At 43.5% G+C, this 25,165-nt stretch overlaps 1 protein-coding gene across 2 annotated transcripts in view; it reads left to right on the top strand.

Moving 5' to 3' along the window:
* The window catches only part of LOC130185912 (meiosis inhibitor protein 1), a 58,618-nt gene that overhangs the window by 18,628 nt on the left and 14,825 nt on the right, over positions 1–25,165 (top strand). The window contains exons 13-27 of one of the 2 annotated variants that reach the window (XM_056402665.1): positions 1,514–1,605; positions 2,036–2,183; positions 2,632–2,743; positions 5,232–5,292; positions 6,015–6,112; positions 9,925–10,105; positions 12,745–12,895; positions 14,281–14,466; positions 14,674–14,805; positions 14,992–15,175; positions 19,197–19,310; positions 20,488–20,598; positions 22,022–22,236; positions 22,535–22,619; positions 24,404–24,588. In XM_056402665.1, the coding sequence (XP_056258640.1) occupies positions 1,514–1,605; positions 2,036–2,183; positions 2,632–2,743; positions 5,232–5,292; positions 6,015–6,112; positions 9,925–10,105; positions 12,745–12,895; positions 14,281–14,466; positions 14,674–14,805; positions 14,992–15,175; positions 19,197–19,310; positions 20,488–20,598; positions 22,022–22,236; positions 22,535–22,619; positions 24,404–24,588 (2,055 nt within the window). The remainder of the gene's footprint in view (positions 1–1,513; positions 1,606–2,035; positions 2,184–2,631; positions 2,744–5,231; positions 5,293–6,014; positions 6,113–9,924; positions 10,106–12,744; positions 12,896–14,280; positions 14,467–14,673; positions 14,806–14,991; positions 15,176–19,196; positions 19,311–20,487; positions 20,599–22,021; positions 22,237–22,534; positions 22,620–24,403; positions 24,589–25,165) is intronic. The other variant, XM_056402666.1, reaches the window with a different exon arrangement.

Genomic DNA, 25,165 nt, shown 5'->3' with positions numbered 1-25,165 from the left:
GAGAGTTCATTCTTCCATGATGGACTGAAGGTCCTTTTCTATTGGTTTTTTATTTTATTTTTATAGTTGTCTCCTTCTGTTCTGTATCTTGCTTTCTGAGCGTTTCACTTCAGGCATTGATAGTTAAGTGACTGTCAACAGGATGTGTCTGGTTGGCATCTATTCATGTTCCAACTTGAACAATAAAAATGCTTCCCTTTATTCAAACTGAGGCACAATAAAGACTCAAGATTAAGATTCATGAAGTGTTAATGGGACCTATAATTCACTGAAAAAAACAGAAGGATTTCAGTGTTTTTCAGCGTCTTAATGGAGAAGTTTTGTTGTTTTAGATAAATCTTTAATGATTTCCTTGAGGAAATCTTTTGGATAATCTGCTTTGATAAGATGATAATTTTCCTGGCGATGTGATTAGATTTGCTTGTGCAATGTTTCCTCTAGGATTTTCTTCAGCAGCAGGGGGGAAAGGGTTTTGTTGTACCTGGGCGGTGTGCGTGTGCACTACACCGGTGCTCGGAGTGAATATCAATAGGTTTTTACCGCACCTCAGTATTTACATTTGCCACTTCAAGGTCCAAATCCAGGACTTTTACTCTGGAATTTGTCTAAACTGATGCAGTACAAAAGCTATTTGTAAGATTTGCTATTTGCTACATAGCCAACATTAGCATGGAAAGGTGCATTAGCAGTTTAAAAGAAACATTACAGGTTCAGCATCAAACTTCATTCCTTTACTCGCAAAGAGCTGTCTCCAGAAGTGGAAAGCAACGCCAATGTTAAGACTTGTTTCTGTCACTTCTTTTCTTCTGAAGCTAGCATACCAACCAGCTAGCCTGTTCCAGATCACCACATCACTTTCCAATAGCGACTCACTGTAGCCTCTCATCTGTCCTGAAGATGAAGCGCTGCTCAGAGGGCGTATTATATATTTATATACCGTATATGTTGTAAACGCAAGAACTCCTGGCAAGAAACCACATTCAGCATCAGAGAAAACTTATAAAATAACCCCTTTAATTTTCAGTATGTATCTAGTTAGAGTTGTGCTAAACTCACATCTGTCATTCCTTGCCAGGAATTATGGAGCAATGTGTTTTTATAGCAGCTTCAGAAAGGTTAATGCACTCCTTAATATAGATGTGTTCAGTTTAACTTTGTGTTAACACCTTATTTAGAAAAGCGGACGTTGTCACATGTGTATCTTCGCCCTAAATTTTACCAAGTCTGAGGCAATTTGATAAATTGTATTATGTGTGGTGTGTTCAGGTACAATCACAATTTCATAGTGTCTTTTCAGGTTAGGACTTTTATACTGAGCATTATCTTTGGAACATTATCTTTGGAAGTTGAGAAAAATGACAGCATTTAGTCACCAACGCTGCATGTCAGCTCACTCTGGTATTTATCAGAAACACTGTTGTGTCTTGCTCCACTCCCGCTCTCTTCTCTCTTCTCTCATCGTGTTTCTTCTGTTTGTTTTTTTGTTCTCTCATCTCTCTCCGTTCACCTCCAGGGGAGTTTGAAGAGGTCAGGCCCCAGCAGCCAGACTTCCAGGTCTGAAGCCTTTCTGCTCCAGGCCCTGGTTTGTTTTCAGGCTGCCTGCAGGTCAGCAACACTGTCCAGTCACATGTTCAAGCAATTAAATGGGATCACTGAGATGAACAGACTCAGTAATTTACAAAGTGTTCAGTCTCTCCAGTGTCTGATGATCAATACGTTACTTACTGTAAAAGTTCTACTTTATATCTTAAAGCTTTGTTGTTTTTTTTTATATCGGTTAAAAAAAAGTAATTTGTATTAAAAGCGCTTGATTCAAGTATCGTATTGAATCATGTGTTAAATAGTGAATGTCAGTGGAGTCGGGCCGGACCGTGAGTGAAACGATTTAGTCAAATCCTTGGTATGTGTGTGTGTGCCTGTATTTCTTGTGTGTCTGTCTCTTGAATTTATGCCTGTGTGTGTGTGTGTGTGTGTGTGTGTGTGTGTGTGTGTGTGTGTGTGTGTGTGTGTGTGTGTGTGTGTGTGCGTGTCCAAGGTTGGCCGAGGAGTGTGCATCGGAGCCCGTTCTGAAGGAGAACACGTTCACGGCTCCGTCTAAACACGGCCACGCTCGGGACTCGCTGGAGACCCTGTGTCACTGTCTGCTTCACTGCTGCGACTCCATCTGGATACCCACCGTCATTGTGAGAGCTGGACACACACACACACACACACACACAAACGCGCACATCCACTTCGCCATCGTCTCGTCTTTAACCTTCTATCTCTCTGTCGCACGCACTCGTAGCCAAACACTTGAGAAAATTATCTCGCAATTCCCCACTTCTCCTTTCTGAGAAATAGGTCACAATGATTACTGTGCTCTGTCTGGCAGTTCCTCTAAATGGCTGTATTAATAAGCACAGCCACACAGTGTCTGTCTTCATTAACTTTGTGTACACATGGATCAATCAGTCTCTCTGCTGTAGTGAAAATAATTGTTTTTGTGTGTGATATTTTTCTTAAGTTGGTTCTGTTCACAATCACAATCAATCGGAGGAGAAAAAATTGTTTACAGTTTATATTTTGGTCATTTGTCTCTGATTTGCTGTTTGTGTGTGTGTGTGTGTGTGTGTGTGTGTGTGTGTGTAGAGGATGTGTGAGCATGCACCCAGCGCTCAGATACTGCAGCACTTCTACTCCATCTTATCCTCCCAGTTCACCCTCCTCCCGTCTCTCATGCCTGCCTTTGCAAATAAGCTGGGTGAGTTGAGTAACACTGTAAGTGTCCCCATGATTTGATTTGATCTCAGTGTCACACACACTGTCGTCTTATTTTACACCAGTAATCAGGCGGTGTCCGACCCCGCCATTTGCACGGGCACGCGTCGCCTGGCTGGGAGTGACGATCTCGATGTCGCCGTCTAATTAAAAATCCACCTAAACTGTTCAGCTATTGAGTAGTGATCATTCCTCTGTATTTGGAGGACCGCTAAACAAGACGGGCTGACGGTCCCTGGTGTATGAGAATAATAAGCATAAAGTCACTATGAGCAGCTACAATCGAACTAACAATATTGCATGATAATGAAACATTGGCTAAAGTCATGAAATATCACATTAATCACAAAGACATCTCTCTTAAGGAATATTTTAGAAAACATTATATTGTTAGAAGTTCTGTACCAGATTATAAAGTACGTTAAATCGCACTGTAGAATCAATAATTCCTCTTGCTGTGTACTGGATTTTTGTGCTTGCTCTTAGCCACGCTAGCAGCACGGCTCCACGGGTGGCAGTGTTGGTCTTTCAGGCAGCCGCTTCCTCCACTTTAGTCCAGACTGAAATATCTCAGCAAGCATTGGAAGGATTGCAGTAACATTCATGATCCTCTCAGCCTTAATTGTTATAACTTTGGTGTGGTCTCCTGACGTTTCCTCCAGCCCTTGTTAAGCATCGGGCGTGTGGTAGCACAGCTTCACATAACCACGAGCGAAGTCCGGGTTTACACAGTCCTTCTGTATCTCCTGCTGTCGTCATGAAACCTGCCAGATTAAGACACTAACACACTTAGACCTGTTTTTTTTTTTTTTTTTATGCGCCCAGAAGTGGAACTGAGTAAATGAGCCACTTAATGAAATGAGATATCAAGCATTCATAGTGGTCGCATTTCCTTAATTCAAAATGATGGACCAAGATGTTACTCTTCATATTTCTGTCAGCAGCCGCGCCGCGCCGAATCGAAAATTTTAACATAAACTTCTCTTAAACCGTGATGAGATTCATGATATGAGCAACTGAGATGGCTGGCACAGGGACAGTCCACACAGCTCATGTTTTTAAATTAGCCCCTCTCTTTCAGTCCTGTTACTGCACAAACTGGAGCTGGTCGGAGAAACCAGAAGCCTCTGTGTGTCGAACACGCACGGGAATACAAACGGTAGCCGTACGAACCAAACGTAAACAAGACTGCTGTTTTTTAAATGCAAAGTTGTCAGTTAAGCACATTGCTTACAATACATTTTAACGTCTTAAATGTGTAACTAAACTAAATAAGCAATAACAGAAGCAATTTCACTGTGATGCCCAATTCCCAGCTAATCTTACGACGAGAAATAAACTTCATTTCATTCCATTATCACATAAAAGATTGTGCTCTGCTCTGAACCACTGAACCTTTCTATCTCTATGGCTAGGTAATGTTTATGAAATTAAAATCCATATTTTGTGCAGGTTTAAAATTATGCCAAAAACAGCAGTGCCAACAACTTGATTCTGCTCTCATCAAAAATGGAGCTAAATGCCTGAGTGTTGACTTGATGAAATTTCATATTACTGCAGGGGAAAAACTAAGCAATCTGTCCAAAGCTGGCAGTCCACAGGATGAGCCTCAATTATTGACAGGAAACTCGTTGCCTCGGGCATCGAGACGAGCCAATGTAGTGGCATTAAAAAGAAACATAAGCATATATTTATGCTGCGAGCGATTAACAAAGCAGAGCAGTTTTCAGCAGATATGGCTGAGCAGAGCCTTGGCACAGGTCCAGAAGAAAGTGAGTTAGTAGCTTTATGAAATTAAGAGAGAGCACCCCCTCTCTAATAAGTGAGGGGTGCTCACTCTCTCTCTCTCTCTCTCTCACTGCAGCAACGAAACAGCCAAGACATTAAAAACAGCTTTACGATATCGTTTCTTTTTTTTTTTTCCCCTCCTCTAGAATTAAAACAGGCCTGCTGTCCCATTACCCCCAACGTAGCCACATGATGAGCTTCTCCCTCTGATCCTGACGACTATTTTTAGACCATCACATACGGAGGGAATGTGGCTGATTTCTGACATAATGGCGTCGTAATGTCTGACCCTGTTTGATATTTATGAACACATTTATATACAAACATGATTTTGATCTTGATCTTGATGTTAGGTCTCTCTCTCCTTCTCTCTCTCTCTATCGCCCTCCTCCACCCTTTTCTCCTCCTTTCTCTTTTATACCAGTGAATTGTGCTTTAGGCTGAAAGGTTGTGCGCCTCTTCCTAGTACTCAGCTGTTTAGTTGCAGAATTTGACTTACAATATGTGTGTACTTTATCCTGTTTTTCTTTCCTCTCTGCCTGTGATGTACTTTAAAACATTTATTTTGAAAAGTGTTACATAAATAGTGTTTTTCTTTTTTGTTTTGTTGCCTTCCTCCTCTTCCTCGTGTCTCACTGCCTCATCCCTCCTTTATTCTGCTCTTCTCCTCCTCTTCCCTCCAGCGTCCTCTGGTTTCTACAGGCTGGCTCTGGAACACAAAGGCCTCCTCTGTGCAGGAAACAGGTACAGTGTAACAGGATAACCTGAGGACACACACACACACACACACACACACATACACAAGCAAACTCATACACAGCAATTAACAAAGCACTGCTGTCTAAAAGGTGTTTATATGTGTGTATGTGTGTGTGTGTTAAACCGTGGTGGCTCAGAAAGTTAAGTTCTTATTATTCCCTGTTGGTATTGAACAATTGGGCAGATAACACGACGGAGGCATCTGTCATTTCTGAGTCATTCTCTCTCACTTTTTTTCCAATAAGCCAGTCCTCTCAGCAGTGTGTGTGTCTCAGAGCAACAGATCTGCAGCTTCAAAGCCCACTGTGTTTGATTGTGTCTGTGTGTGTGTGTGTGTGTTTAGATTTTGCTGTTTTGTGTATATATGTGCTTTCGTGTGTGTTACTGTGGTCATAATTGTGGTTGCCTCAGTAGGCTTTAGGCCCCTATGCTCTGAGCTGTAATGAAACTGAACCATGCTGCGTCTGTTTCATGTCTGAAAGGACTAAGTCGAGGCACATTCTGTCCTTTGTCTCACAGTTCACTTTTCACTGTAATGACCATGCATGGAGAATGTGCTCTGTGCTTTGTCTCAGGTGCCCTCATTCTTTCTTTATATCAGTTTCGCCGCTCCCCTTTAGTTCCGACGGTCTTATCTTTGTATTCATGTTTATTTTTCTCTCTGTCCCGTGTGTGTTCCTCCCTCTCCCGCTCACCCTTTCTTTCAGGAACCAGAGTCTGAATCTGTCTTGCTGTGGTTTTCTGCAGAAGCTCAGTATGTGTCTGCTCTCCCAGCCAAACGCTGCTTCAGGCTCCTACCAGTATGGTATGCAAATATGCAGACACACACACACACACACACACACACACTTGCACTGCACACAGAGCTACATGCAGCACCAGTAAAAAAATTTAAAAAAAAAACCCTGTTGTTCCTGTCAGTTTCCAAGCAATGATGTCATGCTACCAGTCATCTGAGTCTGCTGCTTGATTTGAACTGTTGACAGTGTTTAAGATTTGTTTGTTTTGTCGATAATTGTTCAAATCAGAAATGTTTTAAGACGTATAAAGATACTTTGCTTTGAAGAATAACATTTTGTCTGATGTTTTCCCACAAAAGTAAACACTTGGTTAATTTATCAACATTTTCTAAAAGCCAATCATTTATGAATATGCAATATTAATAACAGAGACACAAGATGTCTCCTCTCTGAAAAGTCTATGTGCTCCAGAGGTTTCAAGTTTTCACATCACACTTGTGGAAGTTGCAAAATCCCATTCAGATGTGAATTCTAGTGTCAAACTCTTAACATACATCATTGTGCAGAATTCAAATTCAATCAACCAAGTGAAGTAACTAATAAGAGAAACACATTTCTGAGGGGAGGGGGGCTCAGTGAGTACTTATGTATTTGTACTTCAGTGACCGATGAGTTTTTCGTTCATTCGTTATAGTTATAGTCAATGACAATTAATACTTTAGTCTGGAGGTGATTTGTAGTCCGGGGCATTTCTGCAGCACCACAATGCTTCGTTTATGGTCTCGCTGTGATGCATTGCAGCTCCTGCGATTTGGATATTTCACTTGGCCATAATTGCGATTTCGATAATATGTGGATTAATTGTTCAGCCATATTATTTTTGCATAGAATTTGTCACCATCTATTCAATAGATAGAGGAAGGCAAACTCAACTCACTCAATTGAGCATCTGCTGACTGTATATGACATTTGAACCGCCGCCACAGACTGAAACATTGCGTTATCTGTGCTGCTCTCTCTCTCTCTCTCTCTCTCTATCTCTCTCTCTCTCTCTCTCTCTCTCTCTCTCTCTCTCTCTATCTCTCTCTCTCTCTGCCCCCTCTCGCTTTCCTCTTTATGTTTACTTCAAACATCAAAAACATAAAAGAAGACTCTCATCCCTAATAGAGCCGTCTGTTCTCTGAAGTCAGCCAGTGTCCAACCCTGTTCAGAGGAAGGTCTGGGAGTCTGCTTGGCTCACACAGTCAACAAACAAGCGGACGATGCACATGTAGAAAAGCTTGTGTGCGAAAGACATTTAATAATCGTTGGATCTTTCTATACAGAATAAAGGGAATGGACTCAGAGTGTGTACTATAAACATGGCCTTGAGTTGAAAACTGAACAGTGTCTGCTCGCTGCTTCTCAGTTCCTGTGGGAAGAGTTGACGCCAAATCTCTTAAATGTCAACGGCAACACAGATTACACTTTGAATTAAAAGGTCGTTGCTTATGATCATGCGAGACTGAAGTGAAGTATATTAAAGGCAGGTACCTGTAGGTAAGTGAAGATGTAATTGAGTGTAACCTAGTGTTAAACCCAGCAGCTCTCACCCTTCCAGTGAAGAGAGTAAAAAAGATTTTAATGCAAACTGCAGTGGTTCCCAGGAGGACATGTTGTGACATTGAGACCAGAGTTGAGTAAAATATTTCTTAGAGGTAATGAGATGTAAGAGTTGTACAAGCAGCTGTGTAGGTGTGTGTATTTGTTTACGTGTGTTTGTGGCTGTGAATAATGAATTCTGTGGAGCCAGACTCTTGTTTGTTTCCCTTTTCTCCCTGTCAACGTCTTCCTCGCTTTCATCACCCTTATCTGTTTCTGTTTCATTTGCAGCCTCTTGCTTGCGCTCTTTTTTTTTCTTTTACTCTCATCCTGAATCTTTTCCGTTCCATTTCATGCCGGATATTTCCCACGTTCTGAAAGTCGGTTTGTTATCTTTATTTCAAACTTTATTCATCACATTTAAACAATTGATATTTTAGTTTCGCTCTTTCTCTTCTCCATCTTGTTCTGTAACCTTTCCATGTCGGTGTTTTGATTGTGGTTGTGTGCTTTGTTAATTGAATTACTCCCGATATTGCTAATTAATTGTGGTAATTTATTTAATGGCATCCCCTTGTACTTTTGCATAGCTGTCTGATAATTGTGTAACAGCTGTGGGAATGTTTTGTCTTTCTCTTTCTCTTCTTCTCCTCTTCTCCTCTTCTCCTCTCTTCTTCTATTATTAAAACCTGAGCAGGAGGCAACATGTCACTGCAGCCTGCTTTGCAGATCTGTTTTTTTGTCTTTCTCCCATCTGTTGTTTCCCTTCTCATCTTCATCATCTGTCTGTCCTTTGCTGTGCTCCTCTCCCTCGCAGTCCTCCCACTGAGGCTCCTTTTTTGTCATCTTTGACATCTTCTTTCTATTCTTCTCCCTGCCTCACTGTTCGACCTCCCTCCTCCTCCCCTCCTCCCCAAGGTTCCTTAGAGGTGCCTCATGCCGCTCTCCTCACTTTGTTTTCCCTCCTTTGTTTCTCACTCCTTCTCCACTGTGGCCCCCTGCAGACCACTGTGCTCTCCGCCTTCACATGGATCTATAACCGAACTGGCCACCCTTTCAGGTCCCTGTTCATATTTATCTCTCCTCCTCCTCCTCTCTGTATTTCATGAACTCCTATTCCCTTCTTCACTTTGTTTTCCTCCCTGGCTGATTGGTAGTCTTATTCCCCGCAGACTTTGCTGTGGCTTTACAGCCTCTGTGTAGTCATGCATCAGTGACCTTATCCCTGTCTGCCATCTCCATGTGCCCACTTTGTCATTTTCCTCAGAGCAGTGTGAGTCCCTCGTACTGTATCCTGCACATTTCTTTGTTTCCTTCCTCCTTGCCATCTCTCTTTTCCCTCAGCACCATTTTCCCTATTCTGTGCCACGTCTTTCTTTTTCCCTTTCTCTTACTGTGTTGTTCTCTTTCTGTGTTCTTTTCAAGTTGCAGCTCCCATTCTTCTCCCTCTCTCTCTCCCCTTCCCCTTCGCTCACCCCTCTCTCTCTTTCTCTCTCTCTCTCTCCCTCTCTCTCTCTCTCTCTTCAGCTCCCTAATGACCACCCCGAGATGGAGAAAACGTCTCAGACAGTAGATGCAGATCATCCTTCCCTCTTCTTTCTCTTCTTTCTCTTCTTTCTCTTCCTTCTCTCCTCCCATCTTATGTCATATCATATATTCATATATATCATTATTGTTTTTCATTTGCCACCCTGTCCTAGTCTTTTCCGTTCTCCAGTCCTTAAATAGGTTGAAGCCCTCCTCGGCACAGTGGTCCCTCCTGTCTCTCTCGTCTTCATCAATCTCTCCCTCGCAGCTTCACTTCCCTCCTCACTGTTCCTGTCCCATCATTCCACGTGCTTTCTTCATCTTGTCTTGTTATTCTTCAGGGACCTCATTTATAAAAAAAAAAAATAAATAAAAAAAGCGTTCCTTTAACTTTACTAGATAACACAGTATGGCTTTTTCAAAGAATGACAATGACAGCTGCAGCTTGGTTAATGATGGATATTGGTTTTATGTTTAGATATGATATGTATAATTGGGAAAATGCTAAATCAGTATATCCCTGAGATGAATTTTTCATAAACCGCAGCTTTGGCTTGGCTTTAGTCGTAAAACATGAAATTAGTGAGTAATAATCGCATCGTAAATGAGGCCTCAGGGCCTGTTTTACCTTATTCCATCCATCTCTCTCTTTCATCCGTACCCTCTCCTCTTTCTTTTCTTCTCTCTCTCACCCTCTCTCTAACTTTTGTTCCTGCTTTTTAGCATCGTTCATTAAGCTCTTTTCTGATCCTGTTCGCTCGTCCCCCAGATGCCGAGGAGGTGGAGAGTCTTCTGCTCTACAACCTTCCCTCCCTGTGCTGCCGTCTGTCGGACTGGCCCTCTCTGCTGCGCGAGGCTCCGGGACTCCAGCTGTGTGAACACAAAGGACCAAGAGCCACTCAGTACTGTCTGGTGATGATGCTGCACCTCGCCCTGCAGCAGGGAGACAGGTAGTAATGGCGTTGGAAAGAGGAGGATGGCATTTGTTTTTTTTTTTTGCAGGCGTTTTGCTTATTTTAAAAAAAAAAAAAAAAAAGGAAATGTTGAAATGTGTTGAAAAAGAAATCTCATGTTCGGGGGCTGATAATTGGAGCTGGAAATTGAACGAACCAATTGGCGTTTCAGCATCAATAACAAGCATTTCGCTGATACAAATTCTAAACACTTGTGTGTGGTGCTGCTGCAGATTGGTTTTGCAGGAAGGGGAGGCATAATTTGATTCAGATGTAGTGACTTTGCTCTCCCATTGCAGTATCTATTTGCACTGAGCAGCACAGTAATTTCCTGGCCTCATGGCTGCTGACTAGCTCCTGGTAGCGCTGTATTACCTGTAGTAAGAGAATCAATATAAAGAGTAAAATGTCACCACATCTCTTTGTATTCTATACCAGTGCGGGCGGCCGGCCAGCTGCATCACAAGTCTGTGCCCCAGTTTCGTCTGTGTATGAACGTAGGGGAATGGCCTGACGATGTTGACTTAATCAAACGTTGCATCTTCTCAGTTTTGATGTGAAATTATGGGGTATGTCTTATTGCTGCTTCCAGAAATATTTGACAATAATAATGATGGTAATTTTGAGAAACATTCATTATTAATGGCCAAATAGAGACATTTATTGTTGATTTTACTCAGCTGAAGTTTAATAGCTTGAGAACATTTCCACACAAAGCACCACTTCTCTTAGCTTTAATGAAGCCCCTGACAGCAGAAAAGACATTTGAGCTCTGAAATATCTAAAATCTTGGACGACGCCTCGTGTCTTATCACAGCATCATAGTTACAGAGGCAAGAAAAAGTAAGTGAATCCTTTGGAATCATCTTCATTTCTGTATAAATTTATCTTCAATTATGGTCACGGTTCATCTAAGTTACAATTATGAACAGACACAATCTATTATAACAAGTCATTGTATTGTTCTTGTCCATTTTGAAAACATAAAGCTGAAGGGTTTACAAAGTGATTTCAAAGAGTTTAGATATTCATCAGTCAGACAAACTGTGTCTAAATGGAGATGATTCAGTTCTGTGGCTGCTCTCCCCAGAGGTGGGCGTCCGGCTCAGATGAGTCCAAAGGCAAAACACAGAATGATCAGTAACAAAGAAGCTCAGAGTAATAGATAAAGGCTTAAAGGAATCATAGGAGCTGGTTCATGTCTCTGTTCATACACACATCATGACAGCAGCTTGACTCTCCACAACACTACTGGATCAATGTTTTGTGGACTGATGAAACCAAGGTTGAATTGTTTGGGGAGAACATGCAGCTGTATGTTTAGGGAGTAAGAGGGAACTGCACACCAACATGAAAACATCATCCCCAAGGTGAAGCAGGACGGAGAGAGCATCATGATCTGGGGCTGATTTTTTGCCTCTGGGCCTGGACAGCTTCACACCGTCGAGGGGGAAATGAATTCCCAGGTTTATCAGGGTCTCTTACAGGATGATGTGAGGGAGACTGTCCACCTGCTGAAGCTCAGGAGAAGCTGCTGAAGCAGCAGGATAATGACCCTAAACATCAAAGTTAAATGACTTCAAAGAAAATCCACCTGTTGGAGCGACAGTCGGTCCAGACCTTAATCCAGCAGAGATGCTGTGGAATGACCTGAAGAGTCGCTCTCACCGGACATGAGAATACGAAAGGTCCAAACTTCCTCCTGAACATTGAGCAGCTCTGATCAGCAGCTACTGACGAGCTGGTTTCAGGTTATTGCTGCCAGAGGAGGTTCGATCGGTTATTAAACCCGAGGGTTCACTTTCTTTTTCCACCAGCACCGTGAGCGTTTAATGTCTGTTCAATAAAGACACGAAATATTATAATTACGTGTTATCAGCACGCACTTTTTATTGCCACTGTAGATCAGTATATCACTTGGCTCTACTGAGAAACCAGCTGGTTTTGCATGTTGCTGTAGCTCTCTCTCTCTCTCTGCTCCCACGGCCCATCGAGGGTGTTCTTAAGTACATATTTTATGACCTCGGAGATACATCGGCTTGTTTGGAAAGTTTAATCTGTCCTTCAGCAGAACCTCGGCTATGCATTACCCCCAGGGAGGAGGATGAAAGCTTCTCCCTGCCACTGTGTGGTCTCATCAAAATTAATGGTAACTGCGGCGAGAGATTAACATATTGTAGAGGGGCTGAGTGTGTGTAGTGCATGTGTACTCAGGCATCGGATCTGTGTGTACAAGGTGTGATTATGTACCAGCATCAGTCTCATTATTTAATAGCCCCGCCTCGTACTTGTGCTTGTCTCACTGACTGTGTGTGTGTCTGTGTGTGTGTGTGTATTTTTGCTTGAGAAAGAGCAATAGCAAGTTTGTGACATCAACACGCCCTTGGAGCTCTTTGTCTGCTTTGCACACAGAGTTTGTGTGTTTGTCCACATTATTACCCTCACACTGAACGTGTCTGCTGAGGTTTGTTTGACATTCAAATATATCTGTGTCTTGTGTGTTTGTATACATTCAAATGTAAATGTTTGGCCACATCTATATGTGTTTGTAATATTGTTAAGTTAATGTTATCATTATTGTTTATGTGTGTCTCTCTCTCTCTCTCTCTCTCTCTCTCTCTCTCTCTCTCTCTCAGGCTCCTCCCAGACCAGACTGTGTTCTCCAGTGTTGTGTGGCTGTTGCGTTCGGTGCAGGAGCAGGGCAGCGGCGCTGTGCCTCATTCTGTGCTCCGCTCTGCCCTCTACCTGCTGGCAGTGACACAGGACAAGAGCCCCAGCCTCGACGGGGTAACTCTGCTCACTTCACTGAACACAAATCAAAACACACTCTTTTGTAACCTACGAAAGTAGTGCAGCTTAACTTTCGTATTGTCTTCCCGTCGACCTTAAAACTTTTGTCCTGGGTCTGTTTTGACTGTTTATAAAACATGAAGTGTAAAATTATTACCCAATAATTGCATCAAACTTTTCAGTCAACTTCATTCCAACTCATTACTGCGACTTTTACACTTTCTCTTGCAATTTTATGGTCAATAAACCTCATTTACATAAAAATATTCCTTGTTTTGAGTTAAAAAACAACTACATCAGAGGAACACATGTTAATGGATCATCACACACAGTTATATGTCAAAGCTTAGTCAGGACACTGTTTTGAAGCCATTTGAATAGTGTGACCCACCTATTGTCAGATTTGACCAGGGAAAACAACACACGCTATAAATTTGAATAAAACACCTAAAATTCAATGAAAATAGTGATCGTTAATCACATTTGCAAAAGGCTTAGTAAGGAACCATCCGTGTTATTTCCAGGCCGTTACGTGAAAGAAAAACATATTTCTGATATAAAATCATCAGACAGGACAACAGCACTGAACTGTTTTACCGTTCATCTCTTTATCTTTTACGCCCCACCGAAATACACTTCGACAGCTGAGACAACAAGTCTGCCTCTGCCTTTTTAAATATTCTATTTTGCTTTCTTTGAGATAGGTTGAGGCCACATTAAGATGTCAGGTTTTCATGGAAAAAAAGGTGTTCAACAAGACGTTTTCCTCTGTGCACGGAGAAAGAGAACAGCGTGCACCGAGACTCCAGCTCTGTTCGGTTTAATATGGAACACATTAATGTGGAGGCCACGAGCTCCGACAGCTCATATTCATCTTTTGATAGGAAATCTATATTGTGCTGAAGATGATTCAGTGACAAAGAATATTAATTATCGCTCGACTTTCTTTTTTCTTTTTTTAAAGCCACAGAGAAAAAAATAACATTTTCTCAAAAGAATATGATTTTCTTTAGTTCAAAAAACGTGGAAAAACCTTGTGCTGCAGCTTCTCTGAAAGTACTTAATTGTACACACCATATGTTAACTATGAATATAAAAAAGCAAACATATTACAGGAGACGTCCTGCTGTGACTGAGGAGTGTGGCTCCCTGGGCTTTTAAAAGCAATCGCACATTTGGATGAAAAATATTCTTTTTGAAAACCACAAACTGCTCATTGCGCGTGTGCGTGTGTGTGTGCGTGTGTGTGTGTGTGCGTGTGTGCGTGTGTGCGTGTGTGTGTGTGTTTGTGTGTGTGTGTGTGCGTGTGTGTGTGTGTACGTACACTTATCTTAAAGAAAATAATTTGGCCTTTTCACTCTTTCTTTACCGCTCTACTCAAGGCTCCTTTGAACTGCGTCGGCAAGGCACTCTCCTCTTGCCAAAGCTTCTCCTCCCTCTACATCCACCATCCTGCACTCCTCCATTTCGTCTGGCGCTATCCGGAGCTAGCTGAGAAATTTGGGCCTTTGGTCCTGGAGCTTTGGCTGACCAAGCAAGCACAGCACACAGTTGCAGGGCAGACCGTGGTGAGTAGGGAGGGGGGGCAGTTGTTTTCGCTTGTAGCTCAGACTCACGTTACAGTCGATGAATGATAATTCATTTTACACCAACAGAGTGATCGTTGAATGTGATGTATTAGACTAGACTTTTTATTTATTTATTTATTTATTTTTAATTCCTTTTGAACTCTCACAAATGAAAAGTCAGAACTTGGATTTGATTCCTGGGTACAGGCAGACGTGCAGGGGAAGGGAGGGAAGACAGGAAGCCGTGCAGATGAGAGGCAGGATCAGGAAACAGACGCAGAAACCACGGAGCTTCTGAATGTGATAGAGAAGTACCCGGCTGTTACACTGACCCTCCTGGTGAGAAACCGATACCCAGGAACGGTCAAAGGAAGATGCTTTTAAATGGTGGCTGATCTGCTGCATTGTGTCACACACATGCATTTCCAACCTGCATTGTGTAACCTGGTTGGCTTCACTGCTTTAGGTTAAGGCTGATACAGAAAAATATTCCTGGTTTGTGTCTGTCTTTGTATTTGACCATAGGAGATGCTTTGCACCAGGGAGGCCCCCCTGGCAGAGCGAGCGCTGCGGGTGCTGGAAGTGCTTTTGAGTGGTCGAAGACACTATGAGAAGGATTTGTGTGCCAACCTCAGACCGGCGCTCCTCCAGGCACTACAGAGGCTGAGTGTGGAGAACATGGGGCTTGGACAGGGACGCACTGAACAGGGTGAGAGACGGTAAACTCACAGGAGGAGTGTATCACTTCATAGAAGGATTGTTGAACTTCTTGTTGCATCAAAAAGGTTCATTGACACTACGCCATGGCTCAGATTTATTAAAACGGATGAGATGCACTGTAATGGAAGACATTAGTAAATGTGATTCTTTGTTGAATTTCATAATGAGTCAGGCTGTCTTTTAAAATCAAGACAGCTTCGTGTGGAGGTGATGAAAATTGGAACAGTGGTTTTAATTTACACTTTCACTAACAATTCATGGGGAAGGCAGAGATAACTCAGGCAGCATTAAACCGCTACGACAGCTTCACGCACCTTCAGTGCAGCAGTGAAGCATTAATGGATTATTCCATTTGAAATTAATGCGCATCAATCAGGAGATTTGAATACGTTATGTGTGAACAGAACACTCATTAAGCACTCTGAACCACACCCTCCTACCAATGCATGCACACAATGTTGTTTTACATGCATAATCGAACTGGGAGACACACGAGCAACGAGCTGCAGTATTGTTTCTTCTGATTTAATCGCACTGATTGACGTGACATCACTTTATGACGCAGCTTCGTCACGGGTCAGAAACCCGTCAAGTTGTTCTGTCTGTTGATGCTGAAGACTACACTGTTGTCTATGAAAGCTTCACTGGTTGCAGTTCTCAGGTTTTTCAAACCCTCTTAGCTTAGTCATGCACTGCGGCCAAATTTAGACACAAGAATTCTCACTAATACAACTTCCTGACTCCTACGGCTTCAGACTGCAGTATACATTCAGCTCCTGACGCTAAAAGAACATTGGGTGTTTTTTGCAAATATTCTCTACAGCAAGTCGCTATTCACTTTCATGTATCAAGTTTAATGTGAGCAGATTTGATTCAACACCCGGTTGTATCTCATTAAAGTGCAGATACAGATAATTACAGCTGATAGATTGAGGTAAATGTTGCTGTTCAATCCCCTGAGTTTACCCTCTTTGATGCAGCAGACCTTGTTTTGTTTTCTTCCGGGGTGTTTTTCTGCCTCAGTCATACATATCAAAACTGTGTATAGCAAATGAAAGCTTAAAGTGAAATTGTCTCATTCCCGAACAAGTCCATGCACACAGAACATAACACACACACACACACACACACACACACACACACAGAGGGTTTACTCAGTGGGCTCGTACACTGAGATGTAATAGACAAATCCACCCTGACAGTCTTTTTTTTCTCCCCACACAGTAAACACTGAAAGAGTTAATTAAATCTCAGTTTTATAAACAGCCAGCAGCAGCAGCCACACCTGGGCTCAGATGCCCATCTCTTCATATTGACTGGAAACTTATCTTTTGCTTAGGAAAAAGCAATTTTGGTTAAATGTCTCTCCACAGAATTCCTTCCCGCCGCAGTCTGTACGACAAAAACATTTGATGAGACCAGGACGCTGCAAGGAAACACAAGGGTTTGTCATTAATCAGCAGACAGACGGGCAGCACTGGCACAAGGATCCAAATGTAGATGCAGGAGGCATGGCTAATGTAGCTAAGTGATTGTGTTTCCACAAAGAGGAACAACGCCTTATGTGACGGTGAGGCAGATTTGGGTCGAACCCAGAGAAAGCGCCAACAAATCCAGAAATTCTCAGGCAGGAAAAAACAATTTTAAATAAACAGGTAGAAACAGGAAAACCAAGTCGTGAAACACACAGCGACAGCGAAATGTTCTGGAGAGGAAGAGAACCGGTTTCCGTAGCATAAGGGTTGTTAGGGAACCGAGGTGCTGATGAGAAGCGGGAACCGGTGTGTGGATGGGCGGGGGCAGTCAGTCAGGTGATGAGAAAAGGGGAAAGTCCCGAGGACACCTGGTGGACAGCTAGAGGAAGACAAGTCTGCGGCGATGAAGGGGAGGAGAACGAGGCCTGGGAGAGGAGAGGAGGGGCAGGAGAGAGGGGTCATTCAAATCATATGTATGTATGAATTATTTAAAAAACTTTCAACTTAATTCACCCTCTACTCCACAAGCTTCACCTGAGAGCGCAGAACAAATTACACTGGGAATTTAAATAATGATATGAAAATAACAATTGGTACAGACACAGTAAGACATTTGTGAAGTAACTGGCATCGATTAATAGGTCCATTTGGCACAACGTGCTTTCACTAACGCAACGGAAAGCACTTAGTTTAATTATTCTCACATATTGGATCGTTTGATAAAATACCTGTGCTGATGTATTTAGTTTGTTGAGCAGGATTTTCTCTCTCTGATGGTTCCAGCATCAGAGGCCAAGCTGATTACAGTCACAGGGATTTTGCACATATGCAGCACATATGCAGTAACGGAACGAGTTGTGCATGATGGTTAGTTTATACGCAGGTAATGTGGCCTGTGGTGGAGATGTTTGTTTGAACCGTCCTGCCAGACGACTTCTTGTTTTCACTGAACTGTAATCACAAAGTCTCTTCGTAAAACTTGGTTAGTTTTAAATTGGAATGACATTGCAGAACAGTTCCCAGAACACTGTCGCCTGTGATTAATGTTTGAGGCGAAGAACCATTAATCCATTAAAACAAATCTTCCCCAACATCCTCTGTCAACACAGACGGCGGGACGCTGGTTTATCTCGATGACTCCTCTGCATGAAGGCTGTAGCGTCGTGTTCAGTACTGTCGAGTGCGCATGAGGTCGTTATCATGCAGAGGTTTTATGTTGTTTATGTTTGAGGGAGGAAAACGCTTGATGTAATATTAGTTTTGAATTTCAACATTCACATAGCATGAATTAAGGAAAGGACCGGGGGAAGTGCAACTTTTAGAGGATGCTGGCAGATTAAATCAAAGATTGGCCTCCAGTTCAGCGTGATGTGTTTAGTTTGTAAAGTACAGCGTTTGTTGGATCATGTCGTATATAAGAGGCAGTATACACGCAGATATGCAGAACAGCTCTGCTCCCTGTTTGCTCTCTGCTGTAGAGTGCGTCGAGATATCAGAAAAAAACTCTCCTTGTGAATCGATTACAAGTAATTAGAGAGTAAGTTTCATTCTCGTGAAATCAAACGCCGTCCTGTTGGAATCCAGGTTTACAGCTTCGGCTCTGTCCACGCAAATATCTGGTGCTGTAATGTGCTTGTTTTTTTTTTTTATTGGTCGAGGTGTCTGCTGCCAGATGGCATTATTATATCTGTTTACTTGACCAGGTTAATGAGCGCCGCTGAAGGGCACAACGCTAGTGTGCCAGCTGGGGATTCAGAAACTGTTGCTGTGGTTAGCCTCTGCCTGCTTTCTGCTCATCCCGAGCCCTGTGGGGATTAGAGGCTGTTATCCTGCACGTGTTCCAGTTCAGCCCACTGTAATTTGCATTAATATATACTTTATATTAGCCTCTAATGCGGCGGCATCCCAAGGGGAGATATTTTAATGTTATGCTCTACAGCGGTGAAAGGAGTATGTAGATGACTGCTCTGCCTGATCTTCTTCCTGCAGTCACTTTTCCTGTTAGAGTAACGCTGCCCTTCCTCTCCTTGCACATCGTCTTCCTCTTCACATTCCCCCTCTCTCTCTCTCTCTCTCTCTCTCTCACCCATAACCCTCCCTGGATCCAGACCCAGAATATTGTTATGTAAGTCTTCTTGGTAATTTTAAAATTTTAAAATTTAAGTTTTCTTCTTCTTGCCTCTCCTTGATGATCACTATTTCCTCCAGCCACCTCTCGTCTGCAGCTTCAGTGAGTCCACAAGTGAGTGCAAGATACTGTCTTGCGTCGAGTTTGAACAGTGTCATCTATTTTTGCTGTGCTGTGAAAACCACTGTGGCAACAAAAGGTTTCACTCTGAGCAAGTCAGCCAGTCTTTTACCTGCTCCCCCATACACATATATACACTTCTGTCGCTCACTGTCCACACTGTTTTATTAAGTTTGTCCTCTCTCGCCCCGCACTCTCATTGTGTTCGTATTTAGCTTCGCCTGCCTGTCTGCGCCTCTCGCCTCTTTTACAGCGGCACTTTGTTTCTCCCTCTCTTTGCCTGGCAGTGAACTCGCTCCCTCTGCTGCTGAAGCTGCTCGGTGTGACTCAGGCCAGCGACCCGCCTTCATCCTCCTCCTACAGTAAGATGGATGGAGTGCACTTCAAGCTTCTGTACCACGGTGAGGTTAAAAGGTGCTGCAGGCGGGTCGTAGCATATTAGCATACACACACACGTTCACACAGTTTCCACACAGTGTATTTCATTCATTCAGAGCCATATTGTTTTTGGGCTGCCTGTCCGTCCGTCGCATTTTCAGAAACACCATGACGGAACTTCTTGAAATTTGGCACAAACGTTCACTGGGACCCAATGATGAACTCTTTAGATTTTGGGGATCAAAGGTCAAAGGTCAAGGTCACGCTGACCTCACAAAACATGGTTTTGCAGTATGCAGTATCTCCGTAACGCCTTCAGGGAATGTCTTCAAATTTGGCACAAACATTCACTTGGACTCAGGGATGAACTGATTAGCCTTTGGTGCCTCAAGGTCAAAGGTCAAGGTCATGGTGACCTGTGAAAACACTTTGTAGCCATTACTCAAGACTCCACACAGAAAATATCACACAGATGTTTCATATTTTCTATGACTCTTGATAAACAGGGATGTAACCTGGAACTAGTCTGTGTGACGGAGGGATACAACGGCGAGGAGGCGATTCTAGTTTACATTGCTCTGCATTCTCGGTCACATCTCCTGCATCAGTCAGTAAAGCGCTTGCTAGATTACAGAAAACCTCGTCTCTCACACAGACGCTACAGACACACAACACATTTTTGCAGCGATGCGTACATTTTCCTCTCTCACACAGGATCTTACCTGCTGCGTTACAGACACACAACCATCTAGTGACTGCACTAAGACACTCTCCATTCAACACATGTTTTATTCTGCTGTTAGCTTATTCTCACCTCCCGTCTGCGCTCGCCTGCGTTCCTTCGTAAGCTGAGGCCTCGCTAGTCTTTGATTTAATGTCACCGTCAACAAACCCACAGAGGAGAACACTCGATGCTGATCCGCAAATGAAAACGCTGTTCAGAGATTTACTAGACATTTACTAGACATGTTTGACATTTGCACTGGCAGATCAGATTAATTCAGTTTTTACGGACCGATGGTAGACGTGACGTGACAGGCAGCAAATGGCAAGGCTCATCTTGTTTCATTTTATCTGTCTCTCACATCGTGTGTCAATGTCTGTGGATGAAATCTTTCTCAAAAGCCTTTGAGAGCACCAAACTTGAATGCATGTGTGTGTGTGTGTGTGTGTGTGTGTGTGTGTGTGTGTGTGTGTCAGTAAGTAATATAGCAGGGAGGTTGAAGCCTACGAACACGGAGAGCCTTCTGCCTGCCCTCAGCTATCTGCACTGCTGCCTGAGTCTGTCCCCTGCACACTGCACTGACAGAGGTTAGACACACACACACCCCCCCCCCCCGTCTCTCTATCCTCACGTATTTGTCTTACTCTCTTTACTCTCCCGACACCGCATCCTTCACACACACTGCCTCTTCACCCTCTTGTGTGTTTCTGTCGCACTCTCTCTCTCTCTCTCTCTGTCCCTCCGTTTCAACCTCTCTCTCTCTCTCTCTCTCCGCCTGCCCTGTTTTTCCAGAGGTGAGAGACTGACCTTGACGAGTGCGAAGCATTGTGACACAAAGGAAATAATAAGCATACAATCTGACACCTGCTGTACATCTTTATGGTATAATTCTGCTGTTGAGTCTGAGAGCTTTTCACACATCTGCACAAGAATTCTCAGGGTTGTGTTGTCACCTCGCTAGATTCTAAATACTACACATGCGAACACAAAACCACACAAGTAGACTTAAACATGCACCTCACACATCCACACAGCGACACGGTCAGTAGACTGAGGTAGGTCAGAGATCTCAGGCATACAGACACACATACACACACACACACTGGACACAGTTTATGTTTCCTCTTGCAGATGAGAGAAACATAAGAATTTTTCAGCTGAAGGTTTAATTGGACGTCTCTGTTCAAGAGAAAACAAAAATCATTCCTGAATCAATGAGCCAAGATATAGAAGGAAAAGCTCCACTATGGAACTAAATAATGAAATGATTCACAGCGAGCTGCCGTCAACGGGATGAATCAAGACATGTTACACTGCCTCACACCAGAGATATCAATTACACGACATGGCATATTGATGGGAACTGTTTTAATTATAAGCTAAATAATTTCCTCAGCAGAGGTCACTGAGCTGCTTGTTAATAAGGTGAGGCTAGTGGCCAGAGAGCAGGGGCGCCATTGAGAAGCAGACTGCCTCTGCTGCAGCCTACCTGCATTCACCATCTGCTTCTTTATCTCTGCTGCTCAGTTTACAAATGCTAGTTATTCCAGCCTTGGGCAAGACAGTGTTTCAGCTGACGGTGTGTTGCACAGGAATAGTAATACAGCTCCTCCGTCTCAAGGCAAACAGTCGGATATTCTAACTTTAAATAATATAAAATCATAGTTTTTTCTTTTACTTACAGTCGACCTGGTCGGCTGCCTATGTACTGTATATCACCCTGATATTATGCAAATGATTTCCACTTGTATTTCGTTCATTTTTGTCGAGGCAACAACGTGATTTCTACGTTGTGTTTAAGTGTTCTTCGTGGCAGAAGTGTAGCCGCACTAAGAGAATGATGTGAACGTGAGAATGATCCTCACGTGTGGGCGTGTTTGCGTAATTGTGGGTGGGTGCCCGCAGCACGTCACCGTGTAGTCATCCGGACCAACTGCTGTTCACACACATACCGACACACGAGCGTGGATCTCATCAAAGTGTGATGACATGGTGCCTTCTCCTCCCCAGCTGTCTCCATGCTGCTCTCCAACGATGGACTGATGGACCAGCTGCAGACTGTCCTCGCCTCCTCCTCCTCCTCCTCCTCCTCTTCCTCCTCCTCCTCCTCTTCCTCTGCTTCATCCCTCTCTCCATCAGCCTGTCCTCCTCCTTCAGCCCTGCTGTGCTGCAGCCATCTCCTCATGTCCTCCCTCATTACCTTGCAGCGTTTTCACTCCGCTCAGGTACACACTACAGCTCAGCGTCGCCCTTATCACAACTTTAGGATAAAACTTCCCACAGTGAAGGAGGCGCCATCGAGGGCAAGAAACAGAACATATAGAGCAGATTCAGATGTGGGCGTAGAATACAAAACACCATTTGGATTCAATATGTAATACAGTAATGAGGAAGTATAAAACAATTTCTTCTCCACTCTCTGCTCAGACAGAGGGGATATTACAATCCTTCTTTTGCCCCTCGTCTTGTTATTCTTATTCTCTCCTCCTCTCCCTTGTTCTCTCTTTGTCTCCATTATTTAAGGTCCATAAGAGCGTCACTTGGAGTCTGGACGCAGCTGTGCAGCGACTCCTCCTTCAGAAAAGAAACACAGACAATCTCTTGCTGGGTAACAAACTCTGAATTTTTAGCTGATGATTATTTTTGAAGGATTTCTGCCTTCGTAGGCAGCAAACGCAAAAAACAATTCATCAGCAATTTAAGTGCTATGTTTATAGCAAGTGTGCGTAACCTAAGTATACTTCAGTGATTTTCCACAATCTCATGTATTTGTCCACAGCTCATGTTTTCTCTATTTCCCTTTTTGTTCTTCTTCCTCCCAAATTTGTGTTTTCTATTTACCTCCACTCAGTTCATCCTCTCTGTGATTCTGTGATGCTCCATTTTACAGTGCAATTGCAAACACATTAGAGTATTTGTACAAATCACAGGGGTTTGTACAGCCGGGTTTGTATTGTATGAACCTCAGGATCGACTGATAAGATTCTCCGTTTTGTTTACGTCAAGTGGTAACCTCCGAGGCCGAAAGATGAAGCCAACATGGAAGTATCAAAAACTGCACTTCTTCTAGTGGCCGCTTGAGGCTCCAGCAGTGAATCAATCCCCATAGACTCCCATGTTAAAATGTCTAACAACATGTTTACAGCCTGGTGCATAAGACAGTTTTGGTCTCTACGGCTAATTTCCTCCGTCATGGCAACTGTTTATTAAACTCGCTTGTTATAATTTTATTAAGGTTTAAAGTTCTGCATAATTGGGGGCGTGGTCGCTTTGAGTGACAGGCGGGTGAGCGTACGCCTGCCACTGAAGTCTCGGCTCGACTCGCTCGCTCCTCCTCGCTCGCTCATTTCTGGATTAGCCAGGAGCTTCGGCGGAGTCAGGTGAGGTGACGGCGACGGCGGAGCGGCTCACTCTGAGCTGAACATCACGGAGGCTTCGTCCAATGTTTATTTACAGTCTACGGTCTACATGTACTCCGTGTGTAGCGTGACTGTTTGTCAGTGTTTTATCTGTGGCGGAGGTAACCAAACCCTGTGCATGCGTTTCACACACTTTCATTATATTAAGAGGCCCACATCCCGCCGCACCACTCGCAGACAGATCATCCCTGCTGCTCCTGTGTCTCTGTCTGTCAGCTGGATAAGTGGCCTGTCAGGATCAATGTGATGTATTGGCTCCATCCCTCAGCCTGCCTATCTCTCTCTCTCTCTCTCTCTCTCTTCACTCACTCTGTCTCCTCGCTGTTTTTCTGTCTCTTAGTTTTTTTATCTTATGCTTCACATTCTACATTTCCTTTCCCATCCATCCATCTCCCCCGCTCTGTTGCTGCGCTGCGCTCTCCTCCCTCTCTTCTGCTGCCACTAATTGAGTCCTCCCTCCCTCAGAGAGCTCTAATCTCAGTGTACATGGTGTAAGTGCAATTCAAATGGTTAGCAGCTCTCAGTTTGGATCCCACTGTGTTTAAGCATTTTGGCCATGTCTTGTCTCTTAATCTCCATCGCTATTTTGATCTCTCCGTCTTGCCAACCTTCCCTTCACCTTGTCTCTCACTGCCTCACACACCATCTACACTCGGCGCTGAGATCTTTAACTTCTTGCCCCGCCCCTCTTTCTGTCACTCGGTTCCTTTTCATCTGTTTATTCTGCGTCTCCTCTGCGCTTGTGTTCCCTCTGCTTCCTGCTTTTAATATCCTTTTCTATTTCAAACTTCCACTTCCCACTCGCCCGCTCACTCCCTTCTGCTCTGCTCCGTTCCTGTTTCTCCCGTGGCCTTGCCCTCCGATATTTTGTTTGCTTTCTCCTCTTCCTCACCGTTGTGTTTAGGCGTTCAATCTTCTTCTGATTCCCTTTGACTTTCCCTCCCTCTCTCCCTCTCTCGCTTTCTCTTTCCAGTCAGCTACCTGAGGCTGCTGCAGGCTCTACTCGACGTCGACTTGACATCAGCGGTGGTGTGTGTGAGCACCGGTCCTGGTTTGGTCGGGCCCAGACCCCTGGGAGTCCAAGATGGAGCTTTGTACCCGCTTGGCTCCAGAGGGGCCCGATGCCTCTCAGCCGCTCTCAGTGGACTTCTGTTACAGGTTGTAGTACTTGGGGGTGGGGATTTATATATATGTCTTTGTGCGTGTGTGTATGTGTGTTGGTCTGCACAAGCACATGTAACTATAAAAAAAAAAAGGAAACAGAGAGGGAGATTTAGGGCAAAGTAAAGGACTGGAGACACAGGAGAGACGGTACGGGTTTGACCGTGAGACTAACGGTTAGTTCAGTCAAATTGTAAGTATTGGTACAGATAGCTCACTCGCTTTTGCTGTTGAACTGTCTTAAACGTAATATGGATTTTACGTCAAGAGATGAATTTCAGTCTGCTCCGGGGACGTCACTATTTCTTGTTTGTGGGAGGCAGAAATAACAGCAAACAGCTTCAGTGAATTCTGTGTTGTAATGAAAGGTGGAGTACTACCAAATGTTTTGTTCCTCAACAAGCGAAGGTTTACAAATTAAGCTGATGTAGTGTTACAGGAAGTCTCCAGCTGTGAGCAAATGTTGTGTACCTCATTATAAAGTTTTTAATGGTGAACAGTGATAATGAAAAACTAAGATAAGTTATGCACAGCTATTCCCTAATTCACTTTTTTTATCCTTAATTCCATAAAT

The sequence above is a fragment of the Seriola aureovittata genome, chromosome 17 (assembly GCF_021018895.1).
Source record: "Seriola aureovittata isolate HTS-2021-v1 ecotype China chromosome 17, ASM2101889v1, whole genome shotgun sequence".
Classification (NCBI taxonomy): Eukaryota; Metazoa; Chordata; class Actinopteri; order Carangiformes; family Carangidae; genus Seriola; species Seriola aureovittata.
Note: the sequence above shows the minus strand (reverse complement) of the source record. Positions and strands in the feature narration are given on the sequence as shown.